At 34.9% G+C, this 15,514-nt stretch overlaps 1 protein-coding gene across 1 annotated transcript; it reads left to right on the top strand.

Annotated features, from left to right (window-relative positions):
- The first annotated feature begins 569 nt into the window (after window positions 1-569).
- Window positions 570-4,614, top strand: LOC149531326 (uncharacterized). The gene is made up of 3 exons (XM_089808322.1): window positions 570-1,621; window positions 1,745-1,899; window positions 4,388-4,614. Exons 1-3 carry the CDS (start codon window positions 570-572, stop codon window positions 4,612-4,614), a joined length of 1,434 nt encoding a protein of 477 aa, XP_089664448.1.
- Window positions 4,615-15,514: the final 10,900 nt, after the last annotated feature.

The raw sequence follows: 15,514 nt of genomic DNA, 5'->3' as shown, positions 1-15,514 counted from the left end.
GAAGAGATCAGCTGAGACCATCAGAAGCATTGTTGATGGCAGTCATAGAACTATCCTGGAAGCCAAAAACTTTCATAAATTATGAAGATAATCTCATGGAATATAAGAGGGCTAAATAACCCTCACAAATAGGACATTTTGAAGAATATGATCATAGACAATAGGCCAGATATTTTGGTTATTCAAGAGACAAAGATGTTAAAAGATAAGGTGGAAAACCTCCCATTGTTTAAGAATGTTAAGGTCATTGGCAATGATTCTATGGGAGCTTCAGGTGGGTTGGCTGTGTTTTGGTCCAGTAGATGGATTCAAGGGGAGATTGTGTCTCAAAATTCTAGTTTTATGAATATTAGATTCAATAATTCTAGAAATAATTTTAGTTGGATCCTTACTAACGTTTATGCCCCCAACTCCAAATGGGGAAGGAAGGCCCTTTGGACTAAAATCTCTAATTAGAGGAAGTCTTTTGAGGATGAGATTTGGCTTGTTATTAGGGATTTCAATACTCCACTCAAAGATAATGAAAAGTAGGGGGGAGCCAGACTCAGCTGGACAATAGATTGGATCTAATGGAGTTCATTGACCACCACATTCTTCATGATATTGACTTACATGGTATTGAGTATACCTGGACTAATAGAAGGGCTGGTAAGGATCTTATCCAGGTTAGATTGGACTATGCCTTCATTAGTAATGAATGGCTCCTTCTGTATAAATGTAATCTTAGTGCTCATGTGAGGGTGGGTTCTGATCATTACCCTATTCATCTGACTGTTGATAAGATTAATTTCCATAAGAACTTCCCTTTTAGGCCTGAAAAAATGTGGACTCATCATCCAGGTTTCGAGACCCTTATTAAGGAGTGGTGGGATATTCAAGTTAAAGGTACATCTATGTTTAAAGTGGCAACCAAATTGAAGAATGTTAAGAAAAATATCAAAATTTGGAATAAGTGCACTTTTGGCAATATCTTTAAGAACAAAAATAAGATCTTGAAGGAACTTAAGGATATTCAAGATAGGATACAAGTGGAGGGTTACGAGACCTTTTCTATGGAAGAGGAATGTGGTAAATTGGTTGAATTGCATGATATCATTGCTAAAGAGGAAATGTTTTGGAGGCAGTGCACAAGAAAGGTTTTCTTAAAAGAAGGTGACCATAATACTAAGTTCTTCCATGTTACTACTCTCAAGCACAAGATGGCCAATAGAATTTGCAAACTTAACACAGATAAGGGACCTACGGAGAATGAAGAGATCATTAAAAAGGAGGCGGTGGATTTTTTTAAATCTCTTTTTCAAGAATCCAATTTGGATCTGGGGAAACAAGATTCTTTTCTTGAGTGCATCCCTTCCTGTGTTTTTGAGGATCAGAACTTATTTCTCACATATATTGCTTCCAATGATGAGATTCTTCAAGCTGTCCTTTCCTTTGAAGGAGATAAAGCCCCTGGCCCTGATGGATTCCCACTTCTGTTCTTCCATAAGTACTGGAATATTGTCGGGGTGGATGTCTGGAATGGGGTTAAGGATTTTTTTGGTTCTAGGAATATCCTTAAAGAATTGAATGGTACTTTCCTTGCACTTATTCCTAAAAAGTCGGGGGCTGATAGCATGGACCTGTTCAAACCCATTAGTTTGTGCAACTCCTTCTATAAGATCATTTCCAAGGTTCTTACTCTGAGGATTATGAATCTCCTAGCCAATATCATCTCTAGACAGTAAAATGGGTTTGTTCTTGGCAGACAAATCATTGATTCTATTATTACTGTGCATGAAAATATTCATTCTCTTTTGGCTTCTAAGAAGGAAGGGTTCTTTCTAAAGCTTGATCTTTCTAAAGCTTATGACAAAGTTGATTGGCTCTTTCTCCTCCGTGTTTTGGAAGCTTTTGGGTTCAGTAAGAGATTTTGGGATCTCATCTTTATGCTAGTTTCCTTAGCTTCTTTCTTGGTGCTCGTGAATGGTTCCCCCTCCTCTTTCTTCAAGGCATCTAGGGGCCTTAGACAAGGTGACCCTATTTCCCCTATTCTCTTTATTATTCTTGCTAAATGTTTGGGAAGATTTTTTGATAGGTTGGTTCTTAAAGGGGACTTTGTGGGTCTTAACCCTTCCTCCTCGGCTCTTGTGTGTTCCCACCAATAATTTGTTGATGATTTGATTGTTATGGGTGAAGCATCAGTGAAGAATGCTAGGAGTTTAAAGAAGGCTTTAGTGGATTATGGTGTTGCTACTGGTCAAATTATCAATTGGAATAAAAGTCAGATTTTCTTTATGAATGTTAGTTTGGACAGGCAATTGAAGATTAAAAAGATCATTGGTTGTGAGACAGGTGTCTTGCCTAGTTCTTATTTGGGTCTTCCTATGGGTTTATATCCTCCTAATAGCTTTTGGGACTCCTTGATTAATAGATTTAATTCAAAACTCGCAGGTTGGAAAGGTTCCTTACTCAGCCAAGTAGGTAAGGTTGTAGTTCTAAAATCTATTATGCAAAGTGTCCTGCTTTATGCTATGAGCCTTTTCAAAATTCCTAGAAAATATGATCTTGCTATTGAAAAGATCTAGAAAACTTTTTTATGGATGGGTATGGAGAATAAAAAAAGACTCCCTCTCATTGCTTGGGAAAATGTTTGCATGCCTTATAAGAAGGGTGGTCTTGGTTTACGAAGGGTTACCTCTATGAATGATTTCTTAATGGCAAAACTGTTATGGAGGTGGCACAAAGAGGATGGGGAATGGAAGAATATACCAAATGATAAATACAACTTGGATAACTTTGATTTCTACCATCTCCTAAATAGTAATGTGGAGCAAGGAGGTTCTATGATTTGGAGAAATTCTCAGAAGCTTAAAAATATTATTAGAAAAGGGATCAAATGGAAGGTTGGTAATGGTAGGAGAGTTCTTTTTTGGGAAGATGCTTGGATATTGGATCACCCCCTATGTGATGACCCAAGATTGGAATAGGTTTATGGATCTCTATAAGACCCAATTTGGTTCTCTTGTGGTAGATTACTGGATAGACAATGGTTGGGTGGACCTCTCTAAACTGGACCCCACTTTGGTTGAACTAAGAAAGTGCTTGAATGTGTTGTTACCAATCCAAAAGGAGGATGAGCTAATATGGAGAAATGAATGTAGTGGTCTATTTTCTGTCGCTTCAGCCTATATTGACTCTTTTGATAACCATGAAGAACTTTGTTAGGCCAAGGCATGGATGAAGGGATTGATTCCCAAAGTCAACATTTTCTTTTGGATCCTTTTGCAGAATAAAGTGCTTACCTTGGACAATCTTAAAAAGAGAGGGATGATTATTATTAATAGATGTGTGCTCTGCAAAAATGATGGGGAATCAGTTGATCATATCATTTTGCATTGCTCGTATTCTAGGAAGGTTTGGGATGATTTATTCAAACTTGTTAGCATTGATTGGGTCTTCCCTCCCACTATTCAGCTGTTCTTTTCTAGTTGGAAGGCACCTTCTAAGAATATCCTGATTGGTAAATTATGGGACTTCATTCTGCCATATGTTGGATGGGGCATCTGGAAGGAGCGTAATGACAGAATCTTTAGAGATGTTGAATCCAATTCGACTTGAGTCTTCCACAAAATTAAGACTCTATTGATTGAGAATATTAATAATTTGGCTTTAGAACAAAAATTTTGTAATGAATGGAAAACTAGTGTTCTTCACAACTAGAATTTGAAGAATGTGGCAAAGGGGGTTCAGGGACCTAATCCAAGAGATCTTGCTAGATGGGATTGCCCTCCTGACAATTGGTATAAGATTAACTTTGATGGGGCCTTGAAAGGTAACCCGGGCAAAGCAGGGTGTGGTATTGTGATTTGAAATTCCAATGGTGATAATATGGGAAGTCTAGCTACCCCCATTGGATTTCAAACTAATCATGTTGTTGAAGCCTCTGCAGCTCTCCATGGTCTTCTTTATGCAAAAAAAATGAACATGAAGAAAATTTGGTTAGAAGGGGACTCTCTAAATATTATTAATTGCCTAAATTAAAAAACCACACCTTTATGGTCAATTAGTAATATAATTTATGAGGCTATCCAAATTATTAATTCCTTTGATATGTGTGTGATTTCCCATAATTTCAAAGAGGCTAATGGATTGGCTGACTGGGCAGCCAATGTGGCTTGTAGAAATGATCATTCCTTCATTTGGGAAACTCATGATCCTTTACCTTCGGAGGCTCGAATTCTCTTTAATCATGATAAATGGAGATCATCATAGAAGGCTTTTTAATTATTGCTATGTCAATACGGGGTTATGATGTGGAGTTATGTGGCCGTGGATTTCGTGCTTTAATTCCCAATGATTTTAATAGTCTCCCATGGATTGTGGGTCTTTTTAGCCTTTATGTTTGCAGCTATTCCTGAGTTTTCCTTCACTTGGGAGTTGCAGAATAAGAAAATTGAGAGTTCAAGAGCCTGGATAATGGGAGGAAAGAGGAAGCGTGTTGAACCTGTGAGTTGCAGAGAATGGAAGAAAAAGGAAGAGATGTGGGATATTTTGAGAAGGGGTAACTTCACTGGGTTTATGGAGAGGTTGAATGGCAGCAATCCTACCATCACGCAACAGTTTATAAAAACCTAGAAAGAGGGCTTAGTGATGGTGGGTAATCAACGTATGGAGGTATCTACGGAGATGATCGCTAAGGCTACTGGTTTGCATATGGAGGGCATCAATTTCTACATGGAGAGGAAATTGTCTAATCGAGCCGTTGCAGAGTTTATGGATTCTGAGATTGAGAAGAGTCATCTAGTGAAAATTGGTAAGTCTTACATTAATCTGGCCTCTATCTCTCGTCCCTGGTAGTTCATTATGTATGTTATTATGGAGTATTTAACTTTGGATGGGAGATATACAAAATGTTATGGTTATCACTTCATGTTGGCCAACCATTTTAGGCCCAGTGTCAAAATCAATTTCCCTTACTATCTGAATTAGTCCCTTAGCATTTATGTTCTTGCTTTACAAAAAGACCCTAATGGCGATCATGTCTGTCATGAGGGTCTTATGGTGCTTATAATGAATGTTTTAAAGTCCAAAAGAATTGTGAGAAACAGAGGTTGTATTAAGGATGTGGATTATGATACGGAAGGTAGCATGCAGGAGAAGGGTTACGATTCTAAAACCCTGGATTAAGCTGAAGGGGGTGATGTTAATATAAACAAGGGAACTGGGATTAGGTCTAAGAAGAAAAGAAGAGTGGTGGGTCATTCTGACTCTGACAAGGAGAGCAATTTTGTGGAGGACTTGGTGAGGGACTATAAGAATAAATTTGAGCTTAAAGGGATGAGGGTTAAGGCAAGTTCGGGGGTGAGGGCTTCTTCCCCTTTGGATGATGAGACCTTGGCCTATCGACTAGAAAAGAAAAAAATACCCTTCAAGGCACCTTAAGAAAGATTTAGGTGATAAAGGGGAGTAAGGTTAGGAGGACACTCAAGAATTGGGGACACAGGAAGATTTTGATGACAAATTTGATGTTTCTTCTAGACCTCTGAAAGGTATGTATGGAAATCCGGGGGCTATTATGAAAGAAATTGGGATAATGAAAGGCCAAATGCAAACTCTTGGTAGGGAGATGCAAGAACTAAGGATGGAAGTTGTGCATGTCAGTAAGATTGCTCATGGTGAGCGTACTCTTGGCCAACATATTGATAGGATCATGGAGGTGGTTGGAAGTGCTGAAGATGTTAAAAACTTAATTATAAAGATCCCGCAGTTGGAGGCCAAGAACAGGGCTATGGACAAAGACTTCAATGCGAGCCATGACAAGGTCACCAAGATGGAAGCCAAGATAAGTAACCTTGAGAAACTGATAAAACATTTGGCTGAGAATGTGGGTACTTTGGTTAAAAAATTGGAAATGGTTAAAGGCTAGATCTCCCCTCAGGCAACCGATTGCCAAGGTCACAGTAAGCATACCCGAGCTCACTCTAAGAATACTGATGACACGGGAATGAAGGATGAGGTGAAGGCAGTGGCGGACAACATGCATATTCTGGCTAATTAGGCACTGGATTTGGTCAAGGCTACCTAGCTGGGTCTTTACTGTCTTTTCTGTTGTCTTTTTGTTGTCTCTCTGTTGTCTTTTTGCTGTTTCTTTCAGTAGTTCTTTTTATGACCTCTTTTGTGTTTCTTTTGGAGGTCTATTTCGTGTATGCTTCTACTTCCTCTATCTTTTCCTAGCTTAACTTGTACTATAGTTTCGGGTCCTTAAAACCTACTTTTACATAATCAAAACTTGTAACTCCAGTAGCATTAATAAATATATAATAAGTTATATCTCACTAAGAGATTTAAAAAATAAACATTAGCATCAAACATTCACTTATAAGAACATATTGTATTTATTTATTTAATTATTGAAAGAAATAAATAATATTTTTAAATTTTTGAATAGTTTTTTTTAAATTTATAAAATTAATAATTAGTAATTTAAAAAAATTAATAAATTTAATTTTTTTATTATATTTCTATAAAATACAAATAAACATGCAAATAGTTTTTTGGCATACCTTTGATCTCTCAAATCATGCAAGCATAATATACTTAGTTTTCTACCTTTAGTATATTTATTTTCATGTGCATGTATAAGTTTTAGTTACAACATCCTTTCCTCTCAATTAATCTTTTGTTTTTCTCATAAATTTTACAACTAAATTATTTTAGATAGAAGAAGAATACTTATCTTTATTTAGAAAATTTATGATAAGCACATGGTTCTAATGACAAATATAAAGTTGAAACCCTAGATGTTCAATTTATTATTTTCTCCCAATTTCCTATATTAAAAATTTTCCTATAATAGAAATAGTTTTAAAAGAATACAATCATAATAATTTTCTAGATTTTTCTACAGTTTTCCTTAGTCAAGTTTGCTTGATCAATTAGTTTTCCTTTTCAAAATCTACAGCATAGTTTTTTATTCAAAAATCAATACAATAAATTAATAAGCATTAAGCAAGGACCTAGAGAGACATGAAGTAGACAGATCTTTCATTAAAAATTCACAATTGGTTCCAAACCCTACCTCAAAACAAGAGCAAAAATATGAGACAATTTGTGAATGTATGCAAATCCAAACCCTCTAAGACTTTCAACAATCCTTTTGCTCCAATTCCAAATTGTGCTTCCTAAAACATGTGTGTGAAATAATGAACTGAAATCCTCTAATATAGAGCCCTGACAATTCTCTAGGGTTTCTATCTCTAAAAGCTCTAAATTTTTTAATTTTTTTATTATTAATCTTTTCATGCAATTTTAACTCAATTTTTAATTAAATAAACTCTTTTGTTTTATTTTCCCACTTTCTTATTTAATACAAGCATGTTAAAAGGAATTATTTATTTTAATCAATAAAGATAATTAGAGTTCATTATTTAAATGCAACTCTAATATTAACCAATATTAATTAAATATTCACACAAAAATATTTAATATTTAAATTCTTTTAATTTAATTTGTCAAATTGGAACTTTAAATTAAATCTTTTATATTAGCCATATATTCAAATAATTCCAAAGAGTTAAATATCATCTTATTAAATATTTAAGCTTTTTAAATCAAATAAAATTTACTAATACAAATATTATATGATTAATCCAAAAATCATAAATAAGTATTTATCGAGCAATTTTCAAAGTCAAAGTCGCATAAACCACATCAACAAAATAGGCCAAAGTGAAAGTCAAGGAACATATGCAAAGAAAGACTCCCGGGTTTAAAAAGGATAGGTAGTTAGATACGACTCCTCTTTGTAGGACAAGTTTTCAAGCTATGGTTGGGATTGGATCTGATCATTATCTTCTCATTCTTACAATTGAGTTATTGTGATAGGGCACACTCAACCTAGAAATTCAGGGAAGTCAATGCTTGATACCTGTAATTTGCATAAAAGATGAGCACGCACATGTGCATATATATCTAAGTTAAACAAGAAATGGCGAGGAGTGGTACATGGTGCAGATCTCCGAAAGCAGGTGACTATAACTCCCTCCCTTAACCACATCATACACATCAAACAAAAAAGTAAAACATGCATGCACACCATACACATGCAAGAATGGGGTAAGTACCATAAATAATCATGAGTACAAGGAACATCATACTTCTATATAAATAACTCATATTCAAGAAAACACAATTATCATTATTTGAAGGCACACTATAAGACATCGTCATGAAAGCAATTGCATTTACTTACCAGAAGTCCTCTAAGTATCATCATTATGAAAGTATTCAATCTAGACATAAAATCAAGTCATGAAATAATATCATGTATTTGTAAATCAAATGTCTCTGAAACTAACACATGCATGAAAAGGCCTAAAAGAGATTGGTGATAAGATTAGAAAAGTAAACTATGGGTGAGTATTACAACTATAAACAATTTGAGTTATTTTCCAAGTACACATTCAAAAGCCCTATATTTGTCCATATATTTGTTTTTATTGTGGTGTGTTGGCCTATGCAAAGTATGATTCATTCCTCAAGTTGTTCATAGCTCGCTACATTCTCTATTGTGCTCTTGGTACTTGTCGCAGTTGCATATGCTACTGTAAAATTCAACATTTTAACATCCTTCTATTACGTAGCTTGGTTGCATCACTGATAGAAAATGGGTTCTTTGAGCAAAATCTTCATTTTCATAGGATAGTGTTTGTTTATCTACATGTTTCATTAAGAGAGGCTAATCTTCTTGCTTTGGTTCCACTTATCGTGTATTCTCTAATATCCAAAAAAATAAATGATTGTCTTATACTTTCACCTTTTTCTTAGAACATTGTCTTTAAGATGACTACTGTTGTGAAATAGTCTCATAATGTTCTAGAATCTGAGTGCAATGTGTAGATCTAGGCTTATGTATCACAAGTGGTAATTGTGCTAGGTTGCCAACAAGGATAGTGAAGGCTCCTAGTTCTTTTTTACTTATAAGTTACCCTTATATTCTAAGGTAACATATGGGTAAAATTATTGGTGTATTATTTTCACTACAATTGAATCTAAAAATATCTCTAAATTATATTAGAAATTATGAAAATTTTTAAAAATTATGCTCACATTCAAAGCTATCTAATTTCTATTGTATGTCTAAAATTAATGAAAAAATCTTTCATCGAGAAAATATTATTACTTATTATATTTATGTGCACGATCTAATGTCACACTTATCCTCTCCCTCGCCAACTTTTCAAACACCTCCTATTTAAATTGTATTATAGATGTATGAACTTTACATTCTTATTTTTCATGATTTTTTAAATAGTTAGTAATAAAACATGTATAATTTTTAATAATGTAGTGTAAGTTAGGAGAATCCCTGAAGGAGATGTACAAGCCCCTAACAATAACCACACAACAGAAACACAACACAGGAAAATAAGATCTGATACCAAAACCCAAATCTTTATTCATAAAACAACTAATTACATGCAATGTGTTGAGCTATAAAGCCTTCTTGATTACAACCAAATATAAAGCAATTAATAGTTCTACAAGATCCCTCAAGATCCAACCCAAACCCTAGCTAGCGTAGATTTGTAACAATAATATGGTAGAAACCCCAAGAAAGATTTAAAATTGCACTCGCATGCCACCAAGAAATCTCCTTGTTTCGCAATCCTTGGTGTAGCTACTAGCTCTACTCACAAATTCACAACTCCAAATTCCTTCCTTGAATCACTACTCCTCTCTCTTTGAATCTCTAAACACTACCCAAACCCCTCCTTATATACTTGCATGACCACTTGGTCTATTGCAAATAGAATCATTTAGAAACCTAAATAAATGCAATATGTCATATCCGGCTTAAAAGAAGCATTAAATGTACATAAAATAAATAACCAAGACCCCAAATAGGTCCACACACATCCCAAGATTAATCCACATCATGATCACATGCTACAAATATTAAATGCACCAAGTCAGTCGGTCAAACTCCCAAGAACACCATTCAATGAGCCAAACCACCAAGCATTAGCACCAACCACTGAGAAAGCCAAGAAAGCACATTCACAGAGCTCCCACAAGCATTATTGAGCATAGTTTCCATCAAGAATAATATCAATTGAGCATCACAATCTTTACTGAGATCCTTTAGTCACTGAGTTCCTTGGGAAACACTACACCCCAAGAACTACCCAATAATGATCAAGCATCACATCTTCTTCAACCAAGTTTTTCAATTCCAAGATCAAAATCACTCCAACATACAGGATATCCAACTACCCCAAGGTGCTCCTACATTAGACACCCCTGATGTGAAAAGATGTTCTAGTAGCTAGAAGAACATATTCTAGGATTCAATACATAAAACCTAAACTAATTTTCACATACATATCCTCCACCACATCAACTTGTACACTCTTTCCTCTATTCCATTTTTGAAAATCATTTCCAACAACATTCAACTTATTACTCTATCTCTTCACATCCTTCCTTGGTGTACCACATGTTTTCTTTCCACACTAATATCTAGCCCTCTTAGAATCCTTCAACTCAACTCGCCTACCAAATTCACATTCCTCCTACCAAGTTTTGCATTCTACAAAGGAACCATGGAATACTCCCTGCGACCCTTCTCAACAATAAATACATTCTTGACAAAATCATGCACTATCCTACAATCATATTGCCAAGGTCTACCAAATAGTATGTGACAAATTCTCATGTCCACAATATCATACAATACTTGATCAACATACTCTCCAATCTAAAAATCAACAAGACACTACTCCCTTACTTCCAAAGCATGTTCATCTTGTGACCAACTAATCCTATAAGGACAAGGATGTCTCACTCTCTTCAAACTAAGTTTTTAAACCGTCTCCTCAACAACTAGGTTATCATTACTACCACCATCCACAATCTCATTCCATCATTTACCTCCAAACTCGTAATGAGTCTTGAACAAATTCCTTCTTTGCCAAGGTTATAGTACCTTCTTTGTAAGCAACATTCATCAAACTGAAAAATTCCCCTTCTCCTTCTTGTGCTCATTTATTGAATCCACATTCTCACTTATCACAACAACTCTTTCATAGCCTTCTAGGAACATTCAAAATCTCTATGTCTGTCTTCGTCATATTTGAAATGAGTACCTCTAAATCCACCTCTACCTTTTCTCTTCTATTCAATATCTTCTAGTTCATCCTCGAAAATTTGTTTCTCCTTCACTAAGTATTCCTACTTCTACTTCCCTTTAGAACTACCTTGATTTCTTCTCTCCAACCTTTCTTCTTCCCTTAAAGCATATTGATAAGCATCCTCAACTGAGTCAATCTTCAACATACCAATTTCATCCTAAATATTGAATCCACTAGTACAAAAAGAACTATATATGATTAAATAAATTACTAAAAACTCTAGATATATGACTAATTTTGATCATGTGACCAATGGTAGTTTATTGCCAGACATTTATCTCACAACCAAATTTATGACTAAACTATGTTAATCATTATTTGGTCGTTTATTGTTGTTAATTGGTAGTTTATTTGGTAATTTTGGTAGTATATTCAGTATTTTATTTGGTATTTGATGTGGTAGTTGATATGATAGTCTATTTAGTAGTTTATTTGGTAGTATATTTGGTAATATAATTGGTAGTTTATTTGATAATATATTTGATAGTATATTTGGTAGTTTATTTGGTAGTATATTTGGTAATATAATTGGTAGTTTATTTGGTAGTTTATCTGATTATATATTTGGTAGTTTATTTAATAATTAAGTTAATCATATTAGGGTTCAATGGAATCAAACCACCATCCTCATGATAGCCCTTTTTTTCATTGTGCCAAAACTTTGGATTTTTATATGAAAATATTTTAAAATATGTTGTAATGTTAGGGTTTGTTCTTTATTTGTTATCAGTTTACCAGAAAACAACCCTAACCTGATCATTTTGCCCTGGCCCTATTTGAAAAATCCCGCCCTAGAGGGATAATCTAATATCCTAAGAATTATGTCTTTACCACGCCATAGAGAATTTTTAAAATTTGCGATCAATTTTCACCTTTACCCTAGGTTTTGTGTTTCAAGTGGGAGAGTGTATGTTATTTTCATATTTTCTGTCAGGTCTTATGCTCTTATGATCAAGGTTTTAGGCATCCAGTCATAAGCTTAAATCTCCCCTCTCCTAATGTTATGATGTAGGGGTTAGTGAAGGATCATAAAGGCAGATGTTGAATGTCCCGATCTCACGATATACCATGTGGTCATAGCATTACGGGTATGTATTTCCAAGGGTCCCAATCTCACAATGTTCCCAGTAGCGTATCATCATTGGTGCTTTGCGATAGATTTTGGAGTGATAGGATGCTACGATAAGTACAAGTGTGTATGATCATAAAGGCTAAAAAAGGAACCCATGACCATACAAGAACAAAAGGATTGTAAGATCACAAGGACACCAAAGTGCAAAGGTTGTGGAGAGTTTTGATCTTACGATAAATGGAGATCACATAATTGTAAAGGCTTTTTCAAGGAGATTTCTAAAGATACAAAGAGTTGTGATCATAAGATTGTAGAAGAAGATTATGAGGTGTCCAATGACACAAAATATAGATGATAGTAAGATCGTAAGAAAGGAGCTGTTAAGTGATATAATGATGCAAGGACGGGCTAGGTGCATGAGCATAATATTTTGAGACATGTCGCAACTTGTATCTTCCAATGCTATGAAGAGTAGTAGACTGTAAAATAATAAGGACAAATCATGAGTGTTTTGAAGCTACGAAGCAATGCTAGATCGTAAGATTGTAAAGATAAAAGTTAAATCTTCTGAGGCTATGATCGAAAGAGGTAATAACTAGTGTATGATTGAGAGTCAGAGATGATAGTTAAAGGTAACTTCTGAAGTTATAAGGAGGCTCAATTAATCATGATCGAGAGATCATGAAGCAAGAGAAAGTAGGATCTAATGTTACACAAGGCTATGATCGTAAGATCGTATGGGTAAAGATATATGTTGGTGATGTTATGAAAGGGTTTACAAATTGCCAAGCATAAGATCATAACTAAGGAGAAGACATTATGGTTGATGTGTCAATCTTAAGATAAAGTGTGGATCATAAGATCATAAGAGACATAAAGGAAACCCTTGATCATGTGATAAAGGAGTGTTTGTAAGATCGTAAAGCCAAGATTCCTTGCCTTAGATGATATGAAGGGTTTGAATTCCAAGTGAATCATAAGATCATAAGAACCCTAAAATAAGATATGAAAGAGCTTTTTCCTTTTCTAAGTTGGAACATGACAAAGGACTCTCAACTAATGAAATTTCAAGGAAGTACAAAGAATGCAAAGCTGGATAGTTATGTTGATGCTCCATTGAGGTGATAGAAAACATTGAGTTTAAAGCTTGTACATGCAAGAATTTAATGCATAGTGTTAATTGATGAAGTACATACAACATAAAAACATTCTCTAGGCCAATAATAGGTTACCATTTACAAAAAGAGAAGATTTCCAGTAGTTACAAAGTTTTCAGTACATAGAATTCATAGTTTTCAATGTAATTGCAGAGTTTTAGGTTTTCAACTTACAACCAAGATGTCTAATAAATAAGTAGAGGAGATTCAAGCCGCAACTATGAAAGTTGCAGAGATTTCTATTGGCAAAGGTGGGAAAACTACCACGTAGAGAAAACCAAGCTGGTTTGTAGGTGAATGGATCAAGTTATTCCCTGAATCCTCGAATGTCATCTTTACAAATGACCATGATTTCCAAGATCCTTATGCATTCTATAGGATGTTATTTTCCCTAGTGTTAGTGGTTAGGAGTTGTTTAGATATTTCTATCGCAACAGAATGGACAAATTTCCTGTTTGCAATCCCTAGAAGAAGAATCTAGCAAAGCTCATCTTTCCAGAAGTATTCATAGATGTTTATTTGGTAAAGGCTCTAATTAAATCATATAATCCAACTACCAAATCATTCCATAGACATAATGGCACCATTCTATGCATAGTGGATCATGCTTCTTTCATAGAAGCTTTTGGACTAGATGGTGTAATTAGCAAACTAGAGCACTTGATTGATCTTCAAAGCAAGTTTAAAAGGAATACCAAGGCCTACATAGGAAAATCCATGTTAAAACATATCCCCATAGACCTCAAGTAGGTGGGATATTATCCTAAAAAAGTGGTTAAGAAGATGCCCTTGGATAAGTTCAAGAATTATTTTGTGAAGATAGTGTATGGTGTCCACAAAGTGGTTGTCAAAGATGGATTTGATATGGTATATGGGGTAGAGTACATTTTGGCTTGGGATGTACACAACTCATATCATGGTGGAGAATATGATTATATAGATTAAATTCTAGAGAGGATGAAAGAAAATATTGGGCTAGCATAGAGTGGAGAAATGGGGAATTTCAAATTCCACTATTATTAGTTGCTGATGCATTTAATTTTATACAAGAATGTGGGATATATCAGCCCATATTTCATTGATCACACATCTGATGCAAATGGAGAGCTTCTAGTTCAACTATAGACATAGATATGGGATAGCTCTTATCACTACTTTGACTTTGTTTCCTTTTTCAATAATTTTAGTTTTTTTTATCATGAAGATGTTAGACCCCATTTACTTTAGGGCTCCTGAGATATTAAAAAGTCTGTTAAGACTAGCCCTTCTACTTGAAAATAAGTTGTTAGATGAAAATTGTGGGGACATATTCTTATTCCCAACATTTTCTCTCATGAGAGTCTATGGTTACCCTTAGCCTCCCCATATATTGCCCAAATATATCCCTCCTAGACTAGCCATCATTAAATTCATGTGGCAGGTGATGATGATGAACAAAGAAACTTAGGGCCTAAAGTAGAGAGGCACTTGTGTGTGTAGATTCTTTAGAATAGGAAACTTTTCAATTGGAAAAGAATCCTTAGATCAAATCCATTCTTTCCTCCATCATTTTAATTTATCAACTCCCCCTTATAGAATATATGACCCAAACAATTGATGAGGAACACATTGAAAGAAATCAAAAATTATGTGTTGCCAAGCACAAAAGAATTACCTCATGAGGATTTGATTCCCAACATTGTAGTTGAGGGGGAAGTTGCTAACAAATTGGCTAAGTTTGATGATTTCTTAATGGTAGAAAGGGAAATGAAGAGAGTTATAACCCAAATTTCAAGAGTTTTTACATGGATGTCCCTTATCCACAAAAAATAAGGAAAATGGTAAATGATCATGCTGAGATCATGACACAAATGCCTGAAGGGCCAATTGGAGAAGAGGAAAGGGTAAACCCTGACAACCCAACACCAAATGTAACTCTATAATTTGAAGAAGATGAACCTATTGCGGTAGCATGGGTTACCAAGTGTAACAAAAGGTAGAAGGTAGTCCACATACCTAAAAAAGTGAAGCAAAGAACATTGCAGATCCTACCTGGAAGAAACTAATATTTTGCTAACCTGAGGTAGAGCTATATACAAGATAGGCTAAATGCAATAGAGAATTCTCTGGCTAAC

This window comes from Cupressus sempervirens, chromosome 11, assembly GCF_028749045.1.
Source record: "Cupressus sempervirens isolate cs-2001-9-10 chromosome 11, ASM2874904v1, whole genome shotgun sequence".
Classification (NCBI taxonomy): domain Eukaryota; kingdom Viridiplantae; phylum Streptophyta; class Pinopsida; order Cupressales; family Cupressaceae; genus Cupressus; species Cupressus sempervirens.
The sequence above is the reverse complement of the archived record's forward strand: the minus strand, read 5'-3'. Positions and strand labels throughout refer to the sequence as shown.

Coding starts and splice junctions, on each gene's coding strand:
- LOC149531326 (XM_089808322.1), top strand. CDS start 570: ATGGAGTTCATTGACCACCACATTCTTCATGATATTGACTTACATGGT. Junction 1,622..1,744: donor GGGGCTGATAGCATGGACCT/GTTCAAACCCAT, acceptor TGTTCTTGGCAG/ACAAATCATTGATTCTATTA. Junction 1,900..4,387: donor TTTGGAAGCTTTTGGGTTCA/GTAAGAGATTTT, acceptor TTATGTTTGCAG/CTATTCCTGAGTTTTCCTTC.